General features: G+C 45.9%; 1 protein-coding gene and 1 long non-coding RNA gene across 5 annotated transcripts in view; one reads left to right on the top strand and one right to left on the bottom strand.

Annotated features, from left to right (window-relative positions):
- LOC136373900 (thioredoxin) overlaps positions 1–24,155 on the top strand; it is a 36,541-nt gene that overhangs the window by 7,199 nt on the left and 5,187 nt on the right. Inside the window, exon 2 of one of the 3 annotated variants that reach the window (XM_066338945.1) lies at positions 20,446–20,559. In XM_066338945.1, the coding sequence (XP_066195042.1) occupies positions 20,536–20,559 (24 nt within the window). In that variant the 5' untranslated portion in view covers positions 20,446–20,535. Of the gene's footprint in view, positions 1–20,411; positions 20,560–24,155 lie in introns of those variants that run through there. The other 2 variants (XM_066338946.1, XM_066338944.1) reach the window with 2 other exon arrangements.
- On the bottom strand, positions 16,419–20,308 carry LOC136373901 (uncharacterized). Of its 2 annotated transcripts, XR_010745764.1 has the most exons (3): positions 19,313–20,308; positions 18,657–18,977; positions 16,419–17,144 (listed from the first exon to the last, which is right to left on the bottom strand). It is a non-coding gene; the product is annotated as an uncharacterized lncRNA (long non-coding RNA). The 2 variants fall into 2 exon arrangements; XR_010745763.1 differs by having other exon boundaries at positions 16,419–18,977.

A 24,155-nucleotide genomic window follows, 5' to 3' on the forward strand; every position in this document is an offset into this window, starting at 1 on the left:
CAGCTGGTGGATGGGGTCCGCCGCTTGGGACCCAGAGAGCCACAGCCACCCCAAAGGATGTCTCGCTAGAAACAGCTCCTTGGGGGATCAGGGCGCTCCTCAGCTGGGTAGAGGGGCTTCTCAGCATCGGGCAGAGCAGTGATTTTTCAGTTCAGTGATTTCAGCTCAGTGCTCTTAGCTCATGCCCTTATGAGTTAGCCCCTCTTTTAGCCGGCCGTGGTGAGAGAGAGAGAGGTCTCGTGTGGAATTTCCGCGGGTGGTACTTTATTGAGAGAGTACCAGCGAAAGGGATCCAGGGACGAGGAACCTCTCCCGACCAGAGGAAACCCAGGGGTTTTTATGGGACACCAGGGTGGGAGGAGAAGGGTACAGAACCAATCAATTGTAACAGATCTACATAAAATCCCGAGGGGGCTTGTGGGTCTCCAGACAGGTCGCCGTGGCTAGGAGGTTTGCCTTTTTGTCCTAGGGGCTCAGGGTGAAGTTGCAAAATTTTCCTTGACTCCTCAGCTTGGCTCCCTCCAGGGCAGAGCAGCCGGGGCTCCGCCCACCTCCACAAGGGTCCACTCTAATACTTACTGCCTAGTTGAGGCACACAAAGGAAAATTTTACTAGAATCTCTTAATAATTATTTATACAGAGGCTGGGGACACAAAGGAGAGGCCCTCCCATTGAGTAGCAAGGTTTGGCGAAGATTCCCTTTCTTTCTAAACTCTTGATGAAACCTAGGTGTGGCTGTGCCCAAACTCAGCCCCAGAACAGTTTACAGCTAAAAGATTTAACATCCTTTAAATATTGACTAATTTAATAATTACAGAATTACTCAATAGGGTGTACTGTAACCATAGCAGTAAAATAGAGATGGCAACATTCAGGCTATACTGTATAGGCTTGTACACTTGCTATAGGCCATAAGGTGAGTGAATCAGTTCACATATGCACACAGACAGATACATAGAAGTATGTACAAAGTTACATGTGCCTGTTTAAAAGTATCCCTCAAGTTCAGTGAAATATGTCAAATACCTTTGCCTTTCTCAATGGGCAAAGGACTGGCCCTTGAGGAGGCAGGGGTATCAGCCCGATGCCATAGGCAAGTTTTGGCAACAGTTTCCAGAGTCCTACATGTGAGAGCTGGTAAGCTGCAAGAGGCATCCCACTCAGAAAGTGTGGAAGGTTGACCCTGGCTGGATGCTCACCAAAGCTCCACCACCCTGGTGCCCACCAAAGCCACTCCATCACTCCCCTCCTCAAATGAACAGAGAAGAAAGCTCCATCAGTCAAGAAAAGGTCAGGAAGAGATTACTCATCAGTTACCACCATGGGCAAAACAGATTTGACTTAGGGAAATTAGCTGAATATATTACTAATAAAAATCAGAATAGGAGAATCAGAAGTAAAAACCCAAAAATCTTAAAAACAGCTTGCCCATATCCCTCCCTCTTTCCCAGACTTAACGGGCCTGTGGTTGCTGCTTTTCAGCATCGACCTTTTCCAGCATGGGGTCCTCCATGGTCTGCAAGTGGACCTCTGCTCCACTAGAGTCCTCCATGGGTTGCAGGGGAACATCCTGCCTCACCATGGTCTGCACCACAGGCTGCAGGGGAACCTCAGCTCTGTACTTGGACCACCTCCTGCACCTCCTTCTCCACTCATCTTGGTGTCTGCAGAGTTGTTCCTCTTACATATTCTCACTCTACTCTTCTTTGGCTACAATTGTTCCTGTGCAATAGTAATTTTTTTCCTTCTTAAATATGCTATCATAGACATGCTACCATGTCACTGAAGGGCTTGGCCTTGGCCAGTGGCAGGTCCATCTTGGACCCAGCTGATATTGGCTGTGTTGGACATGGGGGAAGCTTCCATAAGGTTGTCAGACAAGTCACTCCCATACCTTCCTGCCACCAGAACCTTGCCACACAAACCCAATGCAGATGGAGATGTTGGTCAGAGCCTGCTGTGGTCCAAGAGACCTCAAAGTGCTTCACCAAAAACCACTGTTCATAGGGTTGTTAGATGATTTGCTTTAGTCATCCTGGTCACAACTGGGGAATTTTAACTGGAATTTTCCTCAAAAAAAGTCCAATAACATTGTTTCACTTGGGCTGGTATTTAGACAAAAATAAAGGTTTAAGGCTAACCATTAGAAAACTGGACGTCATTAGACAACAGAGGTTCCTGGGAACAGACAGGGGTTTTTTATAAGCTCAAAGGTAACTTAACTGCCCATTAATCAAGGCCAAGGCTAACAAGAATTCCTTGATCATAGAGTGGTCAAGACATGGAAGTAAGTGGGGGATGTGCACTACCACGTATACCCAGATTCATGTACAGTCTTGGGGTGTACAGTTCCAAGGCTGGTTAGAGTTCAATTTCAGAACCAAATAGAGAAAGACATCAGATTAGGCATTTTCTTAGGCACCTTTCAATGATACTGCATCCCAACAAATACCATTTGCCTACAGAGTGATTGAGCTATGGTCTTAAGGCATTACTAGTGTTTGGGGTTTAATCTATGCTAAAAAGGGGTTTAATCTGTGCTAAAACAAACAAGCAAGCAAACAAACAAAAACACACACACACACACACACACAAAAAAAAAAAAAAAAAAAAAAAAAAAATAGTTGTTTTTACAGGCTCCTGAATGGCTGTATATTGGGTGGAGGCTGCCGAAATTAGAGCCTTGAGAGGGTGCTAGAGAGATGCTCAGTGCTTCTCAAGAGAGATGCCCAAGGTAAAGTACATCAGCTGATTTCCAGCCTATATGGTTGTGTTAGCTTGGCACAGCCTGGTTTTTGTACTGGGGTGTGCTACAGAAGTGGCTTCTGTGAGAAGCTGCTGGAAGCTTTCACCATGTCCGACAGAGTCAATGTCGGATGACCCTGAAGATGGACGTGCTGCTGGCCTGATTAGAGAGGTTAGTAACGGGTCTGTGATACCATATTTAAGAAGAAAATCAAAACAGCACAGGTGCAGGTTTGTTTTTTTTTTTCCAGAGGTAGCAAAACGCCAGCGCCGGGAGCCATCCCCAGCGTGGCGCTGGCGATCTGCCGCCGCAGCTGCCACCATCTCGGGGAGGCGTGCAGCGAGCCAGGCACACTGCGGGGAAAGAGGGCAGGGACAGCGGCAGGGACAGAGACAGGAGCAGGAACAGCGGCTCCCCCTTCCCAGTGCCTTGCACGAAGAGAGGCATTAAACAGCGCCAGCGCCGCGGCGGCCACCACTGCCCATGGGATGGTGGCGGAGCTGCCTGGCCGGCAGTGGAAGCAGGGTGAGCAATTCCCCAGCGTGGAACCTGGACGAGATCAACCTCTCGGCATCGTGGAACCTGCAAGAATCTTTGAATTAGTAGAACCTTTTGGATTAGTAGGTACCTTTTGGTACCTACAAACAGCAGTTTTGCTTCTAGTCAGAGAAGAGGAGGAAGTGGGCACAACATGGGAGGGAAAACAACGTGGTGACACCAAGGTCAGTGGAAAAGCCAAGGTGAGGACTGTGACAAAACAAACTGTCAGCCTGTAATGCAGTAAGTCCACGGGGGATGCAAAGATACATTTGCAGCCCATGGGAAAGTGTTCCCAGTGGAGCAGGTGGAGGCCAGAGAAAGCTGTGGTCTAGTGGGAGACCCGAGTAGAGAGAGAGCCCCTGCTTCCAGAGATAGAGCCCTTGCTTCAAAGCTAGAGCAGCCTGTCCTTAAAAGACTGCACCTCGTCGACAAGTAACCCACACCACAACAGTTTTGGAAAGCCTGTTTGCCTGGGGGAGGGACCCCATGGCATAGCAGGAAAAAGATTCCTCTCCCTGAGTGAACAGAAGACCTCGAGTAACGAAATGACCAAAACCCCCATGCCTGGTCTTCCTGCATTGTTAGGGGAAAAAGGTGGTTTAAAGGCTTATGTTCACTTCTCATTGTTATAAATTACTAGAAGCCAATTTAAAATAATTTATTTAGCAATTTTTCCAAAATCTAATTGAAAGGTCACAATAAAATTGGACAACATCTATCGAATGTTGGGTGGACAGGGTAACAGCAGCAAAGGTGCCATCCAACCCTGCCACGAATGCTGGGTCTTGGTGTATGGTTTTTATACAGTTTATTTGTCCCGAGGTTAAGTCTGTTGAAAGTCCAAATATTCATGTATTTCTTAATTTCTAAGTAAGGTATTGAAAAGGGTTCCCATAAGTATGAAAAGATGATTCAGAAGTCTTCCCAGATTCTTTCTTTGGGATGCTGATTTGATCATCCTCCAGATCTTCCACCAAGATTGATACCAGGTTTTGAGCAGCCATGAACTGGAAGCCCATCTTTGATGAATCTTGGAATCTCAGAGACGCCCTCGAGTAGCCTTTTAATAGTCCAAACTTTTGATACAATATTTTATACACAAATTTATACATTACATTTATCACAGTCCCCCACCTTTTTATTTACCCATTAAATTCATGTTTCATAAGCCTTAATTTTCTATTTATCAATTATCCTTGGATCTATCATACTTATCTCATTCTTCCTGCGTTATTTTACAGTATTTCTGGAAGGATATGTTTTCTTTAACATTTGCATCTTACTTTCAGGGTCTAGCCCTTCCTCATTTTTTGAAAAATAGAAGGTTTCATCAAATTGCAAACATGTTCTATCATCATCTTGTTTGAGGAGATCTAATACTATGGGTTTATTTCCTGAAAGCATTTTACCCTCATGTTTTATGTTCTTTCCTACCCAATAAATTTTCCCATCCATAGTACAGATTTCTAATTTGTTTTTATCATAAACAGTCTATTGATTTGGCAGTACCCCAGAAAAGTAGACTTCTTTTTCCCAACTGTCCACACAGTCCAGTTACATTGGTCACAAACGGGGATAGTTTGGCATCTTTCCTGTCTCCCGTTTGTAAATTTCATGGGCCTTGGACTGCCTGTCTTTAGTAATTGACCTTGAGTCATGGCACACCACCCCTTTTTCTGATTCACAAATTTTATATTGAGTGCCATTAAAGAAACAATATCCCTTTGTCTTATCCCCTGGGCAATCATAAAGTGTTTGACACTTCAGGTTCTTTGCTTGTTCCTCTTGTGTAACCTCCAGGCATGGTTCACACTTCATGGCAGTCAGCCTCTGTGGGTTCTTGGGGTGGAATCCCCCTGCTTTGCTCAGGACTAGGCTCAGGATTACAAGGACTCCCCAGTACAACACTCCTCTGCCTTTCCCTTCGCCCACGGGGTAGCAGCCTGCAGCAGGGTAACCCATCTTCTTGGCAGCAGGAGTATGTTTCTGGGGTCCTGTGGGTCTGAGCCGCAAACCTACTTTTAAAGACACTCCACCGGGACAACCTGACCGTATCTGAGTAGCAAGGTACTTTGATTGTCCTCTGGCACTCAACATCGAGCACTTCAGCCTCTGCAACCAATTGTCCTTTTATTCTCTTTTTATATATTAGATAGCACTCTGGAGGATCTAACTCTAGTAGACCCAAGCTAGTGGCAATTACTAATAAAATGTTAGTCTCTTTTTGTTCTTCCTCCAAGCAATTAGTACACAGCCCACTTGGTCTATGCCCCACTTTATAATAAGCAACCCAAATCTGTTTACAGCATGCACACTTCAGTAAACAAAGGGGAAACATTCACAATCTGGCTTTATACAATTTACCCGATCTCCTCTTTTCGTTTATGGTGACACTGTAATCTGATCTTCAAGTCTCTGGGAGACAAGGACACTTTCCACATATAATTCGCAGGCTTGGGCAGACCAATTTGCATTCAGAGGCCCTGACTCTACCACTTCTCCAGATTTGCCATCTACTATGGTATATACTGATTTTTTTTCCCTCTATTACCCTTGCTGATCCATTTATAAACTATTTCCTTCTTCTTCTAATTCTTTCTCTCCCAGGTCTGGTCTTACCTTGGTTTGCAGTTCTACCATTTCTGTGCAGTCATGGGAGGTTTTCCCCAGTGTCTCTCCAAACAAAAACTGCGCTGGATTCTGTGCAGCTGTTGTCCTAAGTTCCAAACCATGTGAATGCACCAAGATAGCCTCATACTTGAGCCATTTATCTGCCTTTTGTTGCAGAATGCTCCACACATTGTGTGGTGAATATACTACCAGGGGAGCCCAAAATTTTGCCTTTAACCTCTTCCACCAGCAGAGCTACTGCTACAATGGCCTGCAAGCAAGTGGGCCATCCCCTGCTTACTGGATCTAAAAGCTTAGAAATATATCCTACAGGCTTCTTGGTCCTTGCCCAGTCCTGAGTTAAAACACCATGAGCAGTATGATTGCTAACATCTACCAACAACGGAAACTGCCTTTTTACGTCTGGCAAATTCAACACAGGAGCAGTTATTAATACTTCTTTTAATCTCTTAAATTCTAATTCATCCTGTTCAGTCCATTTCATCCTATCTCTGTTCAGTCTCTCATAAAGAAACTTCCCCTTTTCACTATATCCTTAGCTTGTATAAGCTTACCACCAATTGTGAGTCTTTTACAGTCAGATTTATTCCTAGAGCTATAATCATGTCTCTTCCCAACAAATTGTAATCTGCTTCTTCCATCAGAAGAAAATTCCTTAAACAAATTTTATTATCAGATTCTATTTCCACATTTTTCATCTTCTCCAGGCTCTTAAAACAACCTGAAGGCAGTTTTTGCATTGTGCTCCGTTCTGCCCCTATGTCCACTAAAAATGTTACTATTTTCTTTTGGGGACCTACCTTTAGCTTTACTAAGGGTTTGTTTGATGTTTTGGTTTTCAAAATAAAAAGCCCTCAACAGCCCTAGTGCTCTTGAAAAATCTTTTCATCCCTTATTCTCTTTTAACAATTCTTTTTCATGTGCCCTTTCTTTTTGCAGTAGAAACACTCCAGGGGTTCCTTTTTAGACCCTGGGTTCCTATTTGACGGATCTATTTGTTTTCTCTGCATTGTTTTTTACCTGGTCCCGGTAGTGTTCCTGCTTTTGCACCTCTTTTACAGCTGCAATCAGTACTTTGGTCTATGTCTTTTGACTTTTCTCATCCTCCCATCAGGTACACCTTTTGAGCCTTCCTTAGTAGCTCCTGCAAGCTTTTCTCTTGCCAATTCTCCATTTTTTCTAGTTTTCTCCTAATGTCTTCCCAAAATTTTTGCAACAAATTGTGTTTTTAACACCACTTCTCCAATGGATGAATTAGGATCCGTTCTGGAATAAACTTGTAAACTTTTCCAGAGCTGATCCAGCCATTCTGAGGAGATTCCTCTTTCCTTTGGCATTCTTTAAATACTTGGCTGATGTTTTGTTCCCTCAGTACTGCCTCCAGTATACCTTGGATTATGATATTCCTAAGATTTATCATATTTCACCTACCTTCCTCAGTCTGGGAATTCTATCCTGGACTTTGGCTAGGCCATTTTTGGTCTCCAGGTGTATCCTGGGGGTTGCGGTGCTTCCAATTTTGGATCCTCGCCCATCAGATCATGTCCTCAGTGTTAAATAGTGACCCTAAGATGGCCATAAGGTCCTCAAAAGTGTAAATGCTACCTCCCAGAAAGTCATCCAGCCTTTCTGCCACTCTGAATGGATCATCCAATAATTGACCCATTTCCTTTTTAAAAGCTGTCACATCCCCAGTATTAATTGGAACGTTTATGAATCAAATAATTCCGGGTGCTGCAGGCACTTCCGATAAAGGGAATTTTGTTTATCATCCTCATTCTCACTCCTTTCCTCACTCATTTGCTTAACCCTTCTCTGGGTTCGGCTTGCTGGAGGAGAACTCTGGGACTGGTTTTCTGGCTCCCGTGGTCTGTGGGATTGGTGGGGGCAGAGGAAAAAGCAGCTATGGGGTAATCAGGGTTTGTGGCAAGGGAAGAGCTACCTCCGATGGCTGCGAGGGAAATAAAGATGGGGTCTGCGAGGAGGCTTTTGGGATTTGTAGTTCCAAAGCTTGCAAGTGCTGTGCCTCTGGAATTTGAGGAGACAGCGCCAAGGATTTTGATGGGACTACATACGGCGTGAGGAGGGGTGTCTGGTCTGACGGCCCATCCGGGGGTAGGGGTAGAAGCAGGAGAGGTAATTGAGGCGTCGCCTCGGAACTCGGGGTAGGGAGGGATACGGAGGCTTGGTCCGATCCCGTGATTGGGGCCCTTGCGAAGGACCCAGTACAGGTAGGGGCTGATTCAAGGGTCCCGGGGGTGCAGAGGGAGGCGCCTGAACCTGTATAGGTGGCGGCGCTGAGACGAGATATGAGTGAGGGAGATATTCAAGAAGATGCCATTCATCATTCTGAGCTGAGGTCCCCTTCTTAGTTTTTATGGCAAACAATCCTATCCTAGATCCTATCCATAAGTGAGCATATTCTTTTTCCTCATGGTCCCGCAATTTCTTATTATTCACGCAACTGCATAATGCCTTGCAGGTCCATTTCTCAAATGTGCCAAATGTGGGCCAAATTACATGACTCTTTATTTCCTTGCCTCCACAAACCTCTATGCAATAGTAAATAATTTTCTCCCAATGCACCAGCATCCATCCCAGTGGGCTGTCCCATGGGATTTTGAAAGCACCCTTCTCTTTTCCGAGGGTGTACTTTCTTTTGGACTCTTTTTGGTGTTTGCTTTTTTCCTTGCCCCATTATATTTTAACCTAAAAATAAAAGTTCTTACCTTGTTGGTGGGTCTTGCTTTGAATTCCTTCTTAGCTTCTGCTAAGAGCAGAGAACGTTTTCCCAAACTGTTTTATCACAAACTGGGTTCTGCTTTTTGCTGGATTACTTACCTGTCCAGCGAGCTGAGTTGTGGGGTTTTTTGGCCAGCAATGTATCTTCTGTTTTGTGTCCTGGGCTCCCACCAAGCCCATAGCTAAAAGGTTTACCAATTTTCTGAACTCAAAGGAACGTATCCTTCCCTTTTAGCTTCCCTGTGATCGGTTCCCAAGACTCCTCCAAGTCTGTGTTTGATGAGCGAAATGGGTTTTCTCTGACTCACTTCCCCGTCAGCTGACCAAGTCCCTTGTGGGGGGTTGGAACTGCAGCTTTCAGAAACTGTAGGTTAACCTGCCTTTGACCTCCCTCAGCCAGCCAAACACTGGCCTCGCTCTTAAGAGAAGCAAGCCTGGGCTGGGCCCAAAGAAAACCCATCAGCCAAACTCTGACTTTCTGTTCACTCCCCCTCCTGGCCACCAGCTGCCAAATGAAATGTGTTTGCAGTGACTTACCAGTTTCACTGCTAGGTTGAATTGCAACCTAAAACAAGTGTCCCAAACCTCATGATGCAAGCTGGCTCCCAGATAGGTACAAGACTGTAGGAACGTTGATCCTGTCTCCCTATGACGTTATTTTCAGCAGATCAGGAGGAAAGCTTTCAAGTAACAGCACTTGGGAATGGGTCCAGCCTTCCCACTGGACCCTTTCCTTTTTGCACACAACCCTCTCCAAAATAAACCAGTTTGTTGCAATGACAGCATGCTTTCCGTAAGAGTCTGCTAAAATAATCTGGGCCTTTATGCAATACAGAAAGGAGAAATAAGTCAAGGGAGCCCTTAATCTTGTTAAGAGCTCAGAGGACTCTGAAACATTAATTGGCCTGTCTAGACCAGCTCTGTGTCTGGACAGTTATTGTAGCCTCTACTACAACTGAAATTAAAGCTTGGGAACACACACACACACAAATTAAATTTATTTTCTTTACATTGCATACCTTATTTCCTGCTTGCAGCCTCTTTTCTTTTAGTTGTTAACAAAAAAACCCATACTTCTCCATTTTAGCTGTTTTTTGTATTGCTAAGTTTCTGTGCTTTGTAGCTGCTGGGAAAAAAAAAGATAGGACTGCGATTGCTTTAGAAGGAAAATACATAAATATGATGCTAAAGAGTAAACTTAGGCCTGAAAGTGCTTGTCTGGCACAGATGTCATTGTGCAACACAACCTCAAGGGAAGGGTCCTGCTGAGCTCCAGATCAAGGTTCAATTTTACAACTCAAATTTGCAAAAAATCTGACAAAAACCTCCAAATTTAAAAAAACTTCTGATTGAGACAGGATTTCCCTCAGACCACAGTCAGGAGGAACTCTTATCTGGAGGAGAAAATGCCTCATCTATCCCCGTACACTGATGCTTGCCTGGTGCAGTGCTGCAACACTTGTGGGAAAAGTCAGGAGTTTTCAGAAAGCAGATGACCAAGAAGCCCACCAGCTCATGTAGACTCTCCCCGTGCCCCCCTGCAGAAACCCCCACTGCTCCAACACCTCACACAGACCCCAAACATGGGGTAGTCAGGGAAGAAATTGATGTCTATCATTACAGCAGGTGTCCAGCCCATTCGTCTCTGGTGGCAGGCAGTAGTTACTGCACTCATGCAGAAGCATCTCTCATGAAGCACAGGGCGTCCAAAGGCTGTTAATGAGTATCACACTTCTCAGAAATGTCTCATAAGTCATTGTGGAGTTACCATGAGAGGAAATTGCATATTGCCTCATACCCCTTTATTGCATATTCCTCTGCAATAAAGCAGAATTATTTGGTTCCTGTTAATTATCCAGAAAGGTGGTAAACATTAACTATCTTTGAGAATCGTGTGAATCATGTGATACATACAGGTGTTCAAGTTCCAAAAAATTGGGTTTTTTTCATTTGGTGGTATCTGGAGGTGGGCTATCTCAAGGATCCTGTCAGATGACAGCACGCTAACAAGGAGTTAAATCTCCAACACAGGAAGGAAAAACAGCAGCTCTGTGCCCCCTGCATCTTTAATCACTGTCATAGTCTTTGCCCTAAAGAAGTTCAGGGAAATTGGTATGACAGCACTGGCTGCAGCAGCATTCAACTTTCCAGCAAGCAGAAAATGAAAGGAAGATCCACACATTCGCCTGTTTCTTCACTAGGCATATGACCACAGCTTCACTGGGAGGGCCATGGTCTGTGTGTGGCATAGCTAAGTAACTTGAAAACCTCTTCTGGTTGGAGGCTGAGGTTCAGCCTGGCTGTAGAGAGGGTAGAAAAGGACCCATTGCTCCTTAGTGGCACACAGAAAAGCCAAGGCCGGGTCTTCTCCTCATGGCCTGCTGGTGACTAGGAAAAGATTCCCTTTTACTCCTCTGCTATAATAGACCAAACTGGTGCTGACAGATGCCTGAATACATCACTGGAACTCATGTGACCTGTAGCCAGTCATACACTTGAGTACCATCTATCAGTGGTCACTCTGGTCATATGGACAGACCCACAAACCATGCATATATGTTGGCAAAGCAGCTGTGAAATCCCTATGAAAGAGGTGGCACCTGCCACCAGCATGGATGTGACATTTACAGCATCTCTTGTGCCTGGTCAGCGGCTTGAGATGTCTGATGGGTAAGTCTGACTAGAAGGGAGGCTCCTCTGTCCTGGGGCTCTGGCTGTGTGGTTCCTCAAGCTTTGCTGTCATTGCATGAATCACAGCAACCTCCAAGCTTATGGAAGGGGCAAGAGTGCACGTCTCATGAGATAGCCAGCTAGTTTTGTTTCTTCCTGTCTGCTCTAAGGCATCTCAGCCCTGTTTTTCAAATGCTTCATTACAGATGTCTTCAAAGATCGTAAGTTTTTCCAGGATGTGGTGATCATCTTCCTACTCATCTCTGCATATTTGCACATCCAAAAATATAATTGCTTTAAAAAATGTCAGCTGGACAACTTCTGCAGTGTAAACATGGGCTCTTCAGCATTATTTGTTTAGGCACAGAAATGCAATTGTATGTGAACTTTTGGAAACTGAAGCTTGGGCACATCTCTCTACAGTGAAGATCATGGTTCTGTTAAAGAGGCATCTAGGAAATCACAAATCACATGGTTTTTAAAGTTGACTCCATATTCACACACAATCATCCCCTGACCTGAGCCAGCAACAAGAGATGAAATGCTGTTTGTTTTGGGTAAGAAAAGGAGACACTGATGGTTTATGGATGCACTGCATTTGCAATGCAAGTTTTTCGTAGTGGAAGTGGGGGGAGGTGTAGTTTACAAGGGTGGCTTCTATGAGAAGCTTCTAGAAGTGGTCCAAAGGAACCAATGCCAGGCAGCTCCAAAATGGAGCCACCACTGGTCAAGGCCAAGCCTATCAGGAGTAGAGATAGCTCCTCTTGAGTAACAGAAGAGGAAGAAGTTACTGTATAGGAAGAGAGAGCCAGGGAGAGGAGTGAGAATATGTGATAGAAGCAACTTTGCAGACACCAACGTCATGAAGAAGGATAAGGAAGAGATGTTCCAGGGACCTGGAATGAAGACCATGGTAAAGCTGTTCTCCTCTAGCCCACAAAATTCCACAGTAAAGCAGATATACACCTGCAGCCTCTGGAGAAATCCAGGCAAGAGAATGGGAAAAATGTGAGGAGTCCTCCCCCTGTAGAGGAAAAGAGCAGCAGAGAGAATGTGTGATGAACTGAATGCAGTCTTCTCTAACTCCCTGCATTTCTGGGGGATGAAGTAGAGAAATTGGCCAGGAAAAAGAGAAGGATGGGGTGGAAGGTGATTTTTTAGCATTTAGTTTTATTACCCTACTCTGATTTGATTGGTAATAAATCCAATTGATTTCTCCTCCAAGTCAAGTTTGTTTTGCCCGTGATGATAATCAGGGAGTGATCTCTTCCCATACTTATCTCAACCCACAAGAATTCTCTCCTCTGTCTAGCAGAAAAGCAGAATGACAGAGCAGCTTAGAAGAGAACCTGGTGTCCACCCAGGGCCTACTCACCACAAGAGGCAACCATACAGCTGCATTTCAAGACACTCGTCAACCCTCCAACCTAGGGACAGCCATGGGTACAAGGACAGAAAAGAGTACTAAGGCAGTGCTCGAGTCCTCTGAGGTCCACCTTGTGGGAGGGTTGTGATGCTGTCTCACATGAAGGCCTTGAGACACATGAAGGCCTTGGGATGCAGGCCCAAAGCTATTTCGCGTTTCTCTTTCCATCATTTTTCCTTCATGCTGCTGACAGCTTCTTTACTGCACTGCTGCATTGTCTCCAGACATCAGATCACCCATTTCAGGGTTGCAAGTGGAGCATGAAAGTAAAAGCTGCATAGAGTCCTGAGAGAGCTAACACTTGCTCTTCTGAAGCCAGCAAAGATGACCCAATGCCCTACATACATTCTAGTTTTTGGAGCAGAGAGGACCATAGACACACTAAATTTAGGGACTCTGGTGCCAGATTTGTCTCTGCAGTGGTCCAGGGAGTGTGCAAAACAGGAAAGAGGGTGTATGTGAGCCCAACACCTTCCCAATAAGGCCATGAACAATTCTTTGTGTACAAACCACATGATGTGTTTTTAAATCAGACCTGACAAATGCATCACTGCTGAAGGTCAGTGTCTGTGTGGCTTATGCACCTGGGTCCCTCAGCCTGCCAGTAGTGCAAGAATGCAGAGGTTTGTGAGGCAGATTCAGAACTACACAGAAATGTAGCATTTTACTTCCAGAAGAAAAGATGCAGAGCATGGCGAGAAGAAAAAAAAACTAGGAGAGGTCAGAAAATAAGAAAATAAACAAGACAGGGAAGAGGGTGAAGCTTAAAGAGAAAGAGAAACAAAGTAAAACAGCTTTGGGCAGCAGAGAGTCAAAAACAATGTTTTGTCATTGACACTGATTTATAATTTGAAAGTGATGCAAAGAAAAATGAAGAACTGAACCTTATCCCCACAGCCCTACTCACATTGCTTCTTGCAGGCAGCACAGCGTGGTCTGGCACAGCCAGCTGCCAAAACTGGCGCTCCTACACATTTGACTGGGAGATCAGAGCCAGGCTTGGTGCAAGGACATCTGAATGGTGGCAGTCAGAACAAACACTTCAGAACCACAGGAGCCTAAGTCAGGTGCATAGGGACGTTTTTTGGTCTGTGAACAAGATTTGAGAAGGTAGCTAAACATAATTAGAGCTTGCAACTTCTCTGCATTACCTAACAAAGCACCCGCGTGTGATGTCAATACAATTTTTTAACATAAATGTGAGTGTTAGTTCACTGGTAACACACCAACTCAGTGTATTTCATTCACAAACTTGCATTTAATAGAAAGAAAACCAAGAGCACCTAGCAAATTGTCCTAGTTGAAACTGGCTGAGCCCTGATAATTTCCTGGAGACTCTCTGATGAAAAGGGTCCTGCCCACACAACAAAGAGCAAAACCATCTCTGGTGAAATATATACACTGGTCATTTCCAGGAACTAGGGCATTTCAGATAAATTCTAATTGAAAAGCACTGGACCAAATCTCTGATGAATGGCAATTATTGTGAAAGTTCTGGTAACTGGGGGCCTGCAGGGGTGACTTCTGTGAGAAGCTTGCCCCATATCCAATGGAGCCAATGCCAGCCAGCTCCAAGATGGACGTACCACCAGCCAAATGTGAGGCCGTCAGCAAAGGTGCTAGCACGTCTAGGGTAAGAGATTTAAGAAGACACCAAGGTCAGTGAAGGAGAAGGGAGAGGAGGTACTCCAGACACCAGAGCAGAGATTCCTCTGCAGTCTTTGGTGAAGACCACAATGTAGTAGTCTCTGCCACTGCAGCCCATGGGAGTTCATAGTATATAGAACCAGCAGAACCTGCAGACCGTGAAGGACTTCCTGCTCAGAGCAAGGGGACACCCAAGGGAGGCTGAGACCCCATGGGAAGCTCATTCTAGAACAGCCTTCTGGCAGAACCAATGGACCCATGGGGAGAGGAGCCTGTACTGTCACAGGTTTGCTGGCAGGACTTCTGACCTCCCAGGGGACCCTGGCTGGAGCAGCCTGTGCCTGATGAATGGCACCCCAAGCAAGGGACCAACACTGAAGCAGTTCATGAAGAACTGCTGCCCATGGGAAGAAACCACATTGAACAAACTCATGGAGGACTGTCTCCCATAGGAGGCACTCCACAGTATCTCCCACCCAGGAGAGGAGTGTGAGTGCTGCCCTGCAAAGGAAGGAGTGGCAGAGACAACATATGAGGAACTGACTGCAGCCCACATTCCCCATCCTCGTGTGCCACTGGGCTAGGAGGTAAAGAAAATGAGGAGTGAAGTTGTGCCAGAAAGAATGGAGGGGTGGGAAAAGGTGTTTTAAGGTTTGTTCTTATTTCTCATTATCCTATTTGTGATTTTAACAGCCAATACAACAATTTCCCCAAGCTGAGGCTATTTTGCCTATGACAGTAACAGTGGTATGTCCTTAACTCAACCCACAAGACTTTTGTTATAATGTGCAGTTCAGAAGGGGGCTCTGATGGCCAGTCAAGGTCAACCAGCCACACCTGGAAGCAAAACGCACACTAGCCATTTTGTCATCTACATAGACATCACATACACATTTACTCCACATGACCTGCTTCCTCAAAGACATCTTCACATGTGTATCTCTACCTGTCCTGAATTTTGCCTATGATCAGGCCAAATCAGCAGACACTGTCCTCCAGACAAATAGCTGGGAAAATGCACCTCCCAAGAAAGCAAAAATATCTCCTCTCCAGGAGTCTCTTGGTCTCCCATCTGTAGACACCCAGCACAAGCACAGCAACCACAAAGTGCTAAAGTTCAGCTTCATGCTTTGGCATTCTCTTGAAATTCTCTTTTCCTCTTTGTCTACTGCTGTCCTCAAGGTCAACAGCCTTGAAATACTCTCCTTCCTCCCACAGTGTCTTGCTCCTGAGTAGCAGCAGGGGACATTTGGCACAAACAGATTCAGCAGCATTCCCTAGGAAAACGAAGGATCTTCTAAAAAAAAGATGCAGTTCTCCAGAAAAAAAAAAAAAAAAAAAAAAAAAAAAGACATGTCTCACAGGAAAAATGCAGGTCTGCTTGCTCCAGCCTGCTCTGCTACCCAAGGAAGAATGGAGGCTGTGAGCATGGAGGAGGTGACTGAGTTGGAGAACTTTAAGCAAATACACAGCACGTGTTTGTCTTAACATGAAACCTGAAGTGCCTTGATACCAGAGAGTGCAGATAAGCATTCCCATGTTTGCAGACTTCATGTCAGGGTATCTTCCTTTCTGGAGACCCAGAACATGCCTTAAACCCAGGTGAGCTCACAGATGGTTTCTTTACAAAAGACAAACAGGTTCCTTCTAATACAAGTCCCAAAAGTAGCAGCTTCATCAGCTCTGGAGTGTTTTGAAATTCTTTTCTCCAAAGAACTTACTAAAAATGAAGCAAAAATGAGTGTGAAGGAAGTGACATGGATGTTTTCTAGATTTCCAGAAGTGCTTTGTCAACCAACATCCCCCCATGGTAAGGAGAGATGAACCGTGGCCAAGATTTTTATTCCTTTTTTTTTTCCCTCATATTTCACTCAACTTCTCCTCTCAGTTTTAACCAGACATGCTACACCAAGCATTCAAAAGATTCTAGGCAATTACATCTGCAGTGCATTAGCCTGAGAGAGAAAGAAGCCTATCCACTGTGACTTATGCTGGCACAACACAAAGCACACCTACCCAATTACAAAACATTTATTGCACCTTTAATAGGTCAGTTATAAAAGTAAGATCTTCTGGAAGAGCAGGCTGGAAGGAAAAGGAAAGTACAATTAAAAGTTGCTGCTCTGTTGCATTGTCAGAGCCAGGTGTTAGAATCTCAATTTCCATTGTGAGACACTGGCAAATAACCAGGCTTTCCTATGGTAAAATCTGATGTCACTATGGCTGGAGTTGTTGCCTCTAGCAGCTTCTTCATTTCTGTAATTGGATGCACTATTTCTTAATGTTGGACATGACTGACCATCTGTGCCATGTCTGTAGTAATATAATCCTTGTAGCTGTGCCTTTTACTGAACGACACATTTGAGAAGTCAGGAGACTGAACAGGGGTTTTGGGAGACAGAAGTTTGTCTTCAATACACCTGTGGCAGTTGGACAGGTTAACTTGCAAGAAGTTAGCACAAGCTGCTGGATCTGGTTTCCTGCTCTTTTTTTCCTTTTCCATTTCCTTTGTTCTTCCTCTTCTTTTTCCCTCTTTTTTTCACATTTTCTCACTCTCCATTGCATGCCAATGAGGAAACGGAACATGAGTGACTATTGTGTGCCAGAGTCCAAAGCCTGCCAAGAGCAGGTTTTCTGTTGGTCGGTGTTTTGGAATGCCACCCTCAGGATGTCCAGCGGCAGACCTCCACCCTATCTTGGGTCCCAACACTCCATGTAATTTCCTCCATCCACTAACAGGTACTGGCACACAAGAGAGAAAAGACAAAGCAAGCCCTTGAAAGCAGATTCATGGCTCCAAAGCCTTTAAACTACAGACAAGTAAACAGATCTGGAAAGCGACATGGAGCTGGGGGGCATCACACCAGGATTATGTGTCACAGCTCTGGGTCATTCATCCAGATGGACACCATGATTTACAACCTGCCTCACTGGTCATTCTGTCTGGGATTACTGCTGCCCACCTTTCCTACCGTGCTTCCCACCTCTCCCAGCAGCTCAGAAAGAATTGAAACTGTAATTTGCTCAGCCTCCCAAACCTACTGCATGTCTGACCCTAAGCACACCCTGAGTTCACCTCCAGCTCTGGGTGAAGCTCTTCCCTACTGCTGGCACATGTTGCTCTCACCTAACAGGTGACAGAACTCAGCACAAGCAAAGTAAAAAAAAACCCCCAAAAATCCCTGATGCCTTCCATCACAGGAGCTTTAAAGGTGACTCAAACAAGACAAACTGAATTCCAACCTGGATGTTTGTGAGGATCATAGCATAGCATGAGCTCTCAAAAAATACAGTCCTTTTAACTGGCCTGCACCTAAGTGGTACTGATTAATTCTCTTGAGGGCACCTAAATTTAGACCTGCTGACTTTCTCTCCCATGCTTTTTCCACACAATCAAGCAGTGTGGCAAATGCCTCCTTACTTATAGTGCATGGGTGGCCCAGGCATTTGTCTATGTCTCTTGCAAGAGAAACTATCTAGGGACTGATTTTAGAAGCATACATTGCGTTTCTACCCCTTCCCTCCTCAGGCCACGTTCTCTGACTTTCAGAATGAAGCAAACACACTTCCTGAGTGTCTTTAAATGCTTCCTGGTCCCCCATCACCCCACATTTGCCAAGAGCCACCTATTGGCCACCATCCTATTCAGTGACTCCTGGGTATGACACATCATATAGCAGTCTGCTGAAGCATGAAATTAATGTGATTTTCAACTTTTCCACAGTCAACTTGCATATTTTTAACATCCACTCTCCGGCAGCCTAGGGGAGAGAAGTATGTTGCACTTGTGGTTGTGAGAAAGGTGGGTGGGACTGAGCACACATGAGAAGCTGAGGCCCTGTTGAGTGGTCAGTTGAGTGTGTACAGGGGACACCTACAACATTGTTGAGCTAAACAATGAGACATTCTACACTTAAAAAAAAAAAAAAAAAAGGCAGAAGAAAACAGGGTGTGTTTACTGGGTGTGTAGATTTTTTTCCCCCCATTTAGAGGACACACATTCCTCTATACCATTTTTTTAATGTGCTGTCATCATAGTAATTACTACAGTCTAAGAACCAAGCACAGATCACATAAATTATATTACTGTCCAGTTATTTTAGGCATCCATACAACAATCCTAGAGCAATGTTTTGGACTTCAAACTGTTGTATGCCTAAGCCTGTACTTGACTGTAAGCACAAGAGAAGGCAAGTGGTCACACATGGCACCTGAGGAGAGAGGCACCTCTCCTAGTTGAAAGGGTATACTCACCCACACTTGCCTATAGAAAGCTGTTGGTTTCTACAAATTTATTATCTGTGTGGGTTGTTTCTTGCCTTTGCTTGCACCGGCTTCTGCAAGAGCCACACAATGCCTGGCTGAGGTGGGGCATTGAAGGTAGTCTGGGCTTCTTATAATTTTATCCTGCCAGGCAGCAGGTTGTAAAGCAAGTTGCCTTGGCTGATGAGGAATTCCTGCTTTCTCTTGAGCCAGCAGCAGCAGCTGCACCTCCCCAAAGTAGCACAGTACTAGCTGTGTCTGTCACCCACAGGGCACATGGACACAAAGGCAGCAGGGACCAGCTGGAGGAAGCTGGAAAACATTATGAAAGCTGACAGAAACCACCAAGCCTTCAAGGTGCTGCTTCTCACCCACAGGCGTCTGGGCTCCTTTAGTGATGCTATCAAAAGAAAAAAAAGGGGATGCTTATCTAACAGGCAAGGAAAGAAGCAGTGAGAATAGCATCCAAAGTGTTTCAGGCAGACAAAACTATCAGGTCTGGAAAGAGCTAGACAGGAGGTGGCCTGCTGTGGTGCAATAAAGTTGAGCAAAGGGTATGCAACCACAGGGCCAGAAAAGAGGTTACTAGTTCTGCTGCTGTAGTATGCTACACACTTGATAAACTTCCAAAATAAAAAATTACTTACACAGTTTCCATCACAAGCAAAGCAACATATGAAGACATATCCTGTTGGGATGGATTGGTACTGTATCCAAGCCAAACTGTGTTTTGTTTTCTTTTTAAGGAAGAAGTATATTTTTTATCTAAGCTTTCCCATCCTCTGCTCAGCTGTATCCCAGAGCAAACTTTCCACAGGTTGGTAACCCAGCTGCTAAAACCTGCAGAAACAGCCCATTTGTGACACACCTGGCACCAGCTTCCCAAAATCTAACCTTTTCGGGCTCCCGTGCAGTGAGGGCTGGAGTCAGCAACCTCCAGAGTCCAACACTAAATCCTACCAGCCAAACAGACAGAGGAGGGCTGTGGCGGACCTGTTCTGCACTGTGGAGTGGGCAGCGGTGCAGCACGTGGTGAAACAAAGGAAATCTCCAAAACACAGAGAAAAAAAACTAGATGGGAACTTAAGGTTTCACCACAGAGTCCCCTCGGATGGGAAGGCTGAGCTGTTTCCATGAGGAATCTTTCTGATCCTGGCTGAGTCACTCCATGAGGGGAGCTACGGGAGACGGCCAGCGTTTACCCCGGGAAGGCGCCGCTCGCGTCGCTGAGCCTTCTGCGCTGCAGAAAGGCCCGCATGCCACAGGGAATCGGGGCCACTCCGTGCTTTTGGTGGTGGAAAGAAAAACAACAAGGGAGAGAAAGGAAAACGAAAAAAATTCCCGTGATTTATCCCCGCCTTCCAGCTTTGCAGCACGCCCGCTCTGCCCGCATTTACGAGCAACACCAGCGCCCTTTTTCGTAATGCGAGCACAGCGCCGCAATGAGACAGAGCCGCTCCGCCGGGGGACGCGGGGGGGGAGACCGAGCACTTCCTGCTCATCGTTACACAGCACTTTTCCAGCCTTCCTGGGCTTTCCTTTCTTCCGCTGCTGCTGCCGGTTTCCCCTAGCAGCCGGCAGGGACGCACCCTCCCCTCCCGGGCAGGGCTGCGCGGCTCGGGCGGCACTCGGCCCTCGCCGGCTCCCCTCAGCAGCCCCGCCGCCCCTGGCCCCAGCGGCGCCCTGGGCGGGGGCGCGCGGGGAGCGGCAGGAGGCGGGTCGGCCGGGCCCTGCGCATGCGCGGCGCTGGGAATAAAAGGGCGGCGGCGCGGCGCGGGAGACGGGGGAGGAAAGTGTGCCGAGCACGGCGGTGAAGCCCTTGGTTTCTTGCCTTTACGCCACCGACCCTCCTTTCCCAGCCGTCGCCGCCATGGTGAAGACTGTGGGCAGCCTGGTGAGTCCGATGGGCGAGGCGGCCATGTCCTTTCGCCGTGAGAGGGGTGGGCGGGGGGACGAGCATCCCTCCCCGGCGGACGAACGGACGAACGGGGAGGGAGCGCTGCCGGGGGCAGCTTGGTAGGCGAGGGACCCTCCTGGGGCTTCCCTGTGCTCCCGAGAGGCCTTGGGCTGCAGGAGATGGCGGGGGAGAGCCCGTGTGCTGCCCGGGCAGGCGGAGCTTTCTTCAGGCATGCGGCGGGAACGGGGGAAGCTGCGCGGAGGGCTCGGTCAGACCAGAGGGAGGGAGCAAATATCTGCGCGACCTGAGGCTTTGGGGAGTCGGAATGAGCAGGGAGGTGATGCAGTGTCACGTTATAACGGGTTGCTTCTTATCGCACTTTAAAGTCTTAAGGTTTCGTTTCTGAAGTGGGTAGCAGCTACTACAGCGGCAGGGGGAGAGAACACGGTCTTAAGCCGCGTCAGGGGAGCTTGAGGTTGGACATTAGGAGGAATTTCTTAAAATACAGGTTGATTAGGTGTTGGAATGGGCTTCGCAGCGAGGTGGTTGAGTCACGTCCCCACGGATGTTTAAAGAACTGGACGTGGCACTGAGTGCCGTGGTTGTGGTTTGACAGTGTGGCGTTGGGTCACAGGTTGGAGTCGATGATCTCATCTCAGAGGTCTTTTCCAACCTAAATGATTTTGTGATCCAGTACCCTAATTTAATACTCCCGATTTGCCTTATGTAGTGCTAGTGTGTGGGGGACCAGGTGGCTTTCTTACAGTTTGGCCTAAGTTCTTTTGCATTTCTGGGTAGGACATCATGGAAAAGTTCATCCATTCTTGACTTGAAAGGATCTGCTAGAGCGCGTTCCCCATACTTAAACGGCAGGAGTTGCTGGCGTAAGAAGTATTTCCCTATGAGCTATCTGATAGAGTCACAGCCTTAATGCAGCACAGCACTGTTTGGATGATTCTGTGAATACAAACACATCTGTGGCTCTGAGGTACAGAATAGTAATAACGCCTAGACCAACACATGGAGAATACCCTGCTGGTGATGAAATAGCACGTGGTCTTGTGCACAGCAGCTGATGTGGTTGATAGACAACAGTAGAGTATTTGTTAGTTGTAACTTAGGAACCCACGTCTCAAAAAATATTCTCCATGCAAACTTAGAAAGTTCTTCATTTCAGGAAAAATCCTGTTGGGCTAGTCTTACTTTTTAAACTTGAACTTTGGTACAAGCGTCAGTATAATCTCTTTTTGAGGCATCTGCGAGTGATGCTGTGTGGGCATCCTGTAAGGTCCCAAAAGTCACTCAGCTTGGTCTTTAACAGGGCTTACAATTGTTCTTGTACTCCAAGTTAGAAGCAGGGAAGAAATACCAACGAGATATTCTTGAGAGATCAAAACAACAAAAAAGACTTCACTGGCAACTTCAGAAAATCAGAGAACTTTGGCAAAAGGTTTTAGTGCAACATTCAGTCAACATAAAACACTTCTCAAAGCATTCACTTAGCCCATTCAACTTAGCAAACTCTAAGCCTGTTTGATTTCAAGTTACTCAAAAATTCTGAGACAAGGAATTGGAAAGAAATTTAAAAGGGCACATATAGCTACTAACTGCTGGGTCCCAGCGGTGTTCATCAGATAAAAATTCCAAGAGGAGGTAGGGTCGAGACATGCACTAGCAGCATGTTTGGCCTTAAATACCCCTTGTCTCCAGTGTGCCCATGATTGGTGGACACTGGATGTCTGGGATACAGGCTCTAGGGATAGGGGGTGCGGGGCAGTGCACTGCCTAACCAGAGCAAGGCCTGACCTTCCCCCACACATTTACATCCCAAAATGTTTTGATACGTCAGTCTTTCCAGTCTCTCACACGTCAAAGCTTGTAGTCTTCTACAGTCAATTCACTTTATAAATGAAAATCGTGTCAGACCTCTCCCGCTGGACCGCAAAAGTGTTGACATCTGATACATAAATATACAAACTAACACTTGTGACCACAGCTCAAAAACCGGTGAATGCAGGAAGCGCCCTAGGATGAATGAAATGCCTTACCATTCAGGACCTGGAGAGGGAGTGCAACCTGCAATTGTTCTGCCTTGCATCTCTTCCCCCTTCTCTGTTTATGGTGGCACAGGAGGGGCAAACTTGGTGTAAGGGTCGAGATTCTGTTACACACAAGGACAGGTTAAACATGGCAAGTCAAACCCAGCTCTGGAGGAAGACAAGGAAGAGTTGTCTTTAGCTCTAAGTTAGCTAAGCTTCCACTATCCTCCTAGCTATGAGCATTGACTAATAGTCTGCTGTAGTTCAATTGTAGTTAAGGCATACTTTTGTCACTCATTCATGGAGAGTGTGGACTCAAAAGGCATGCTGACATCAGCATTTTGACGTCAGTGATATGCAGAGTATTCGAGCACAGTGCAGCTGGGATTTCTGGATTAATTCCTGTTTTCAGTAAAGCAGGTTTGTATTTTTCTCTGATACAAAGGGGAAACCCCATTCTTGCACTATCTGCGAGAGCTTCTGTGAGTGAGAGCTAGCTAGATGTGGCTCCCTGCACACGTCTTCAGAAACAGACTAGCTTCTGAAGAATGACTACTTTCAGGGTGCCTGACTGATCCCTCTGTAATATCTTCTGTGGCACAGAAGGAGCCGTATTTTGGTTGTTTTGTAGTGGTCTTGAGATGAGTGACTAGTGTAACTTATAAGAGGGTTTGACTATGGGACATACCGCCTTCTATAGCCAAAGCTAATGGGGTGTATAAACTTAAAAAGCTGGTGCTGCCAAAGCTTTTCTCTTCATTCTAGCTGCTTCTCTTGTTATTTGAGTTAAAGAAAATTCTGAAAAATTGTTCTTTTGCTGTAAGTGATATTTTAGAAGTGGTATATGCTAATGAGTTCAGGCAGTTGAACCTTTGGTCTGTTTATGCTCGCTTCTGTATTTAAAAAACCTTACTAAATTACACAGTAACCATTGGTAGTCAACTGATAACTGGGCAAGTTCAAGGGTGACTTGGTATGTGTTGAAAATAATGTTTACGATGAAGCTTTAATCAGATCTACCAGATAGTGTGGACCTGTATTATCTATTTCTGAGGACAGCAGACTCCTTTCAGCACCACCTGTGGCAAACAGCCTCCTTTTTGAAGTGCACCTGGTGCTGGGAACCTCTGAGGCACTAGAGACTTTTGTAATTAGAGTTTCTTACTTGGCCCTTGGGAACAGCTGCCTGCTACCAATGTGTTTGTTAAAGGTAGCATGCCCTTTTCTGCTGGACAACAGTACAAGTAAACTGAGGTCTTGTGTGTGCTCAGGGAGGTTGTAGTTAAATATTTAAGAAGAAAGAAACAACCACAACCACACACACCCCAAAAAAAACCCCAACAACAAAACAAAACCCAAAAAACTCCAAAACACCAAAAAACTAAAAAACCCACCCCCTCCACAAACATACCACAAAGAACAAACCAATACTGACCAGCATGCTAGCTGAGGTTTCCCCCCCCACCCCCCCCACCCCCCCCCCCCGTGAGCTACTACCTGAAGAAAATGCTGTTTAACAAAGCTGTAAGAGCCTCTCAAAGCATGGTAAAATAG

This window comes from Sylvia atricapilla, chromosome Z, assembly GCF_009819655.1.
Source record: "Sylvia atricapilla isolate bSylAtr1 chromosome Z, bSylAtr1.pri, whole genome shotgun sequence".
Classification (NCBI taxonomy): domain Eukaryota; kingdom Metazoa; phylum Chordata; class Aves; order Passeriformes; family Sylviidae; genus Sylvia; species Sylvia atricapilla.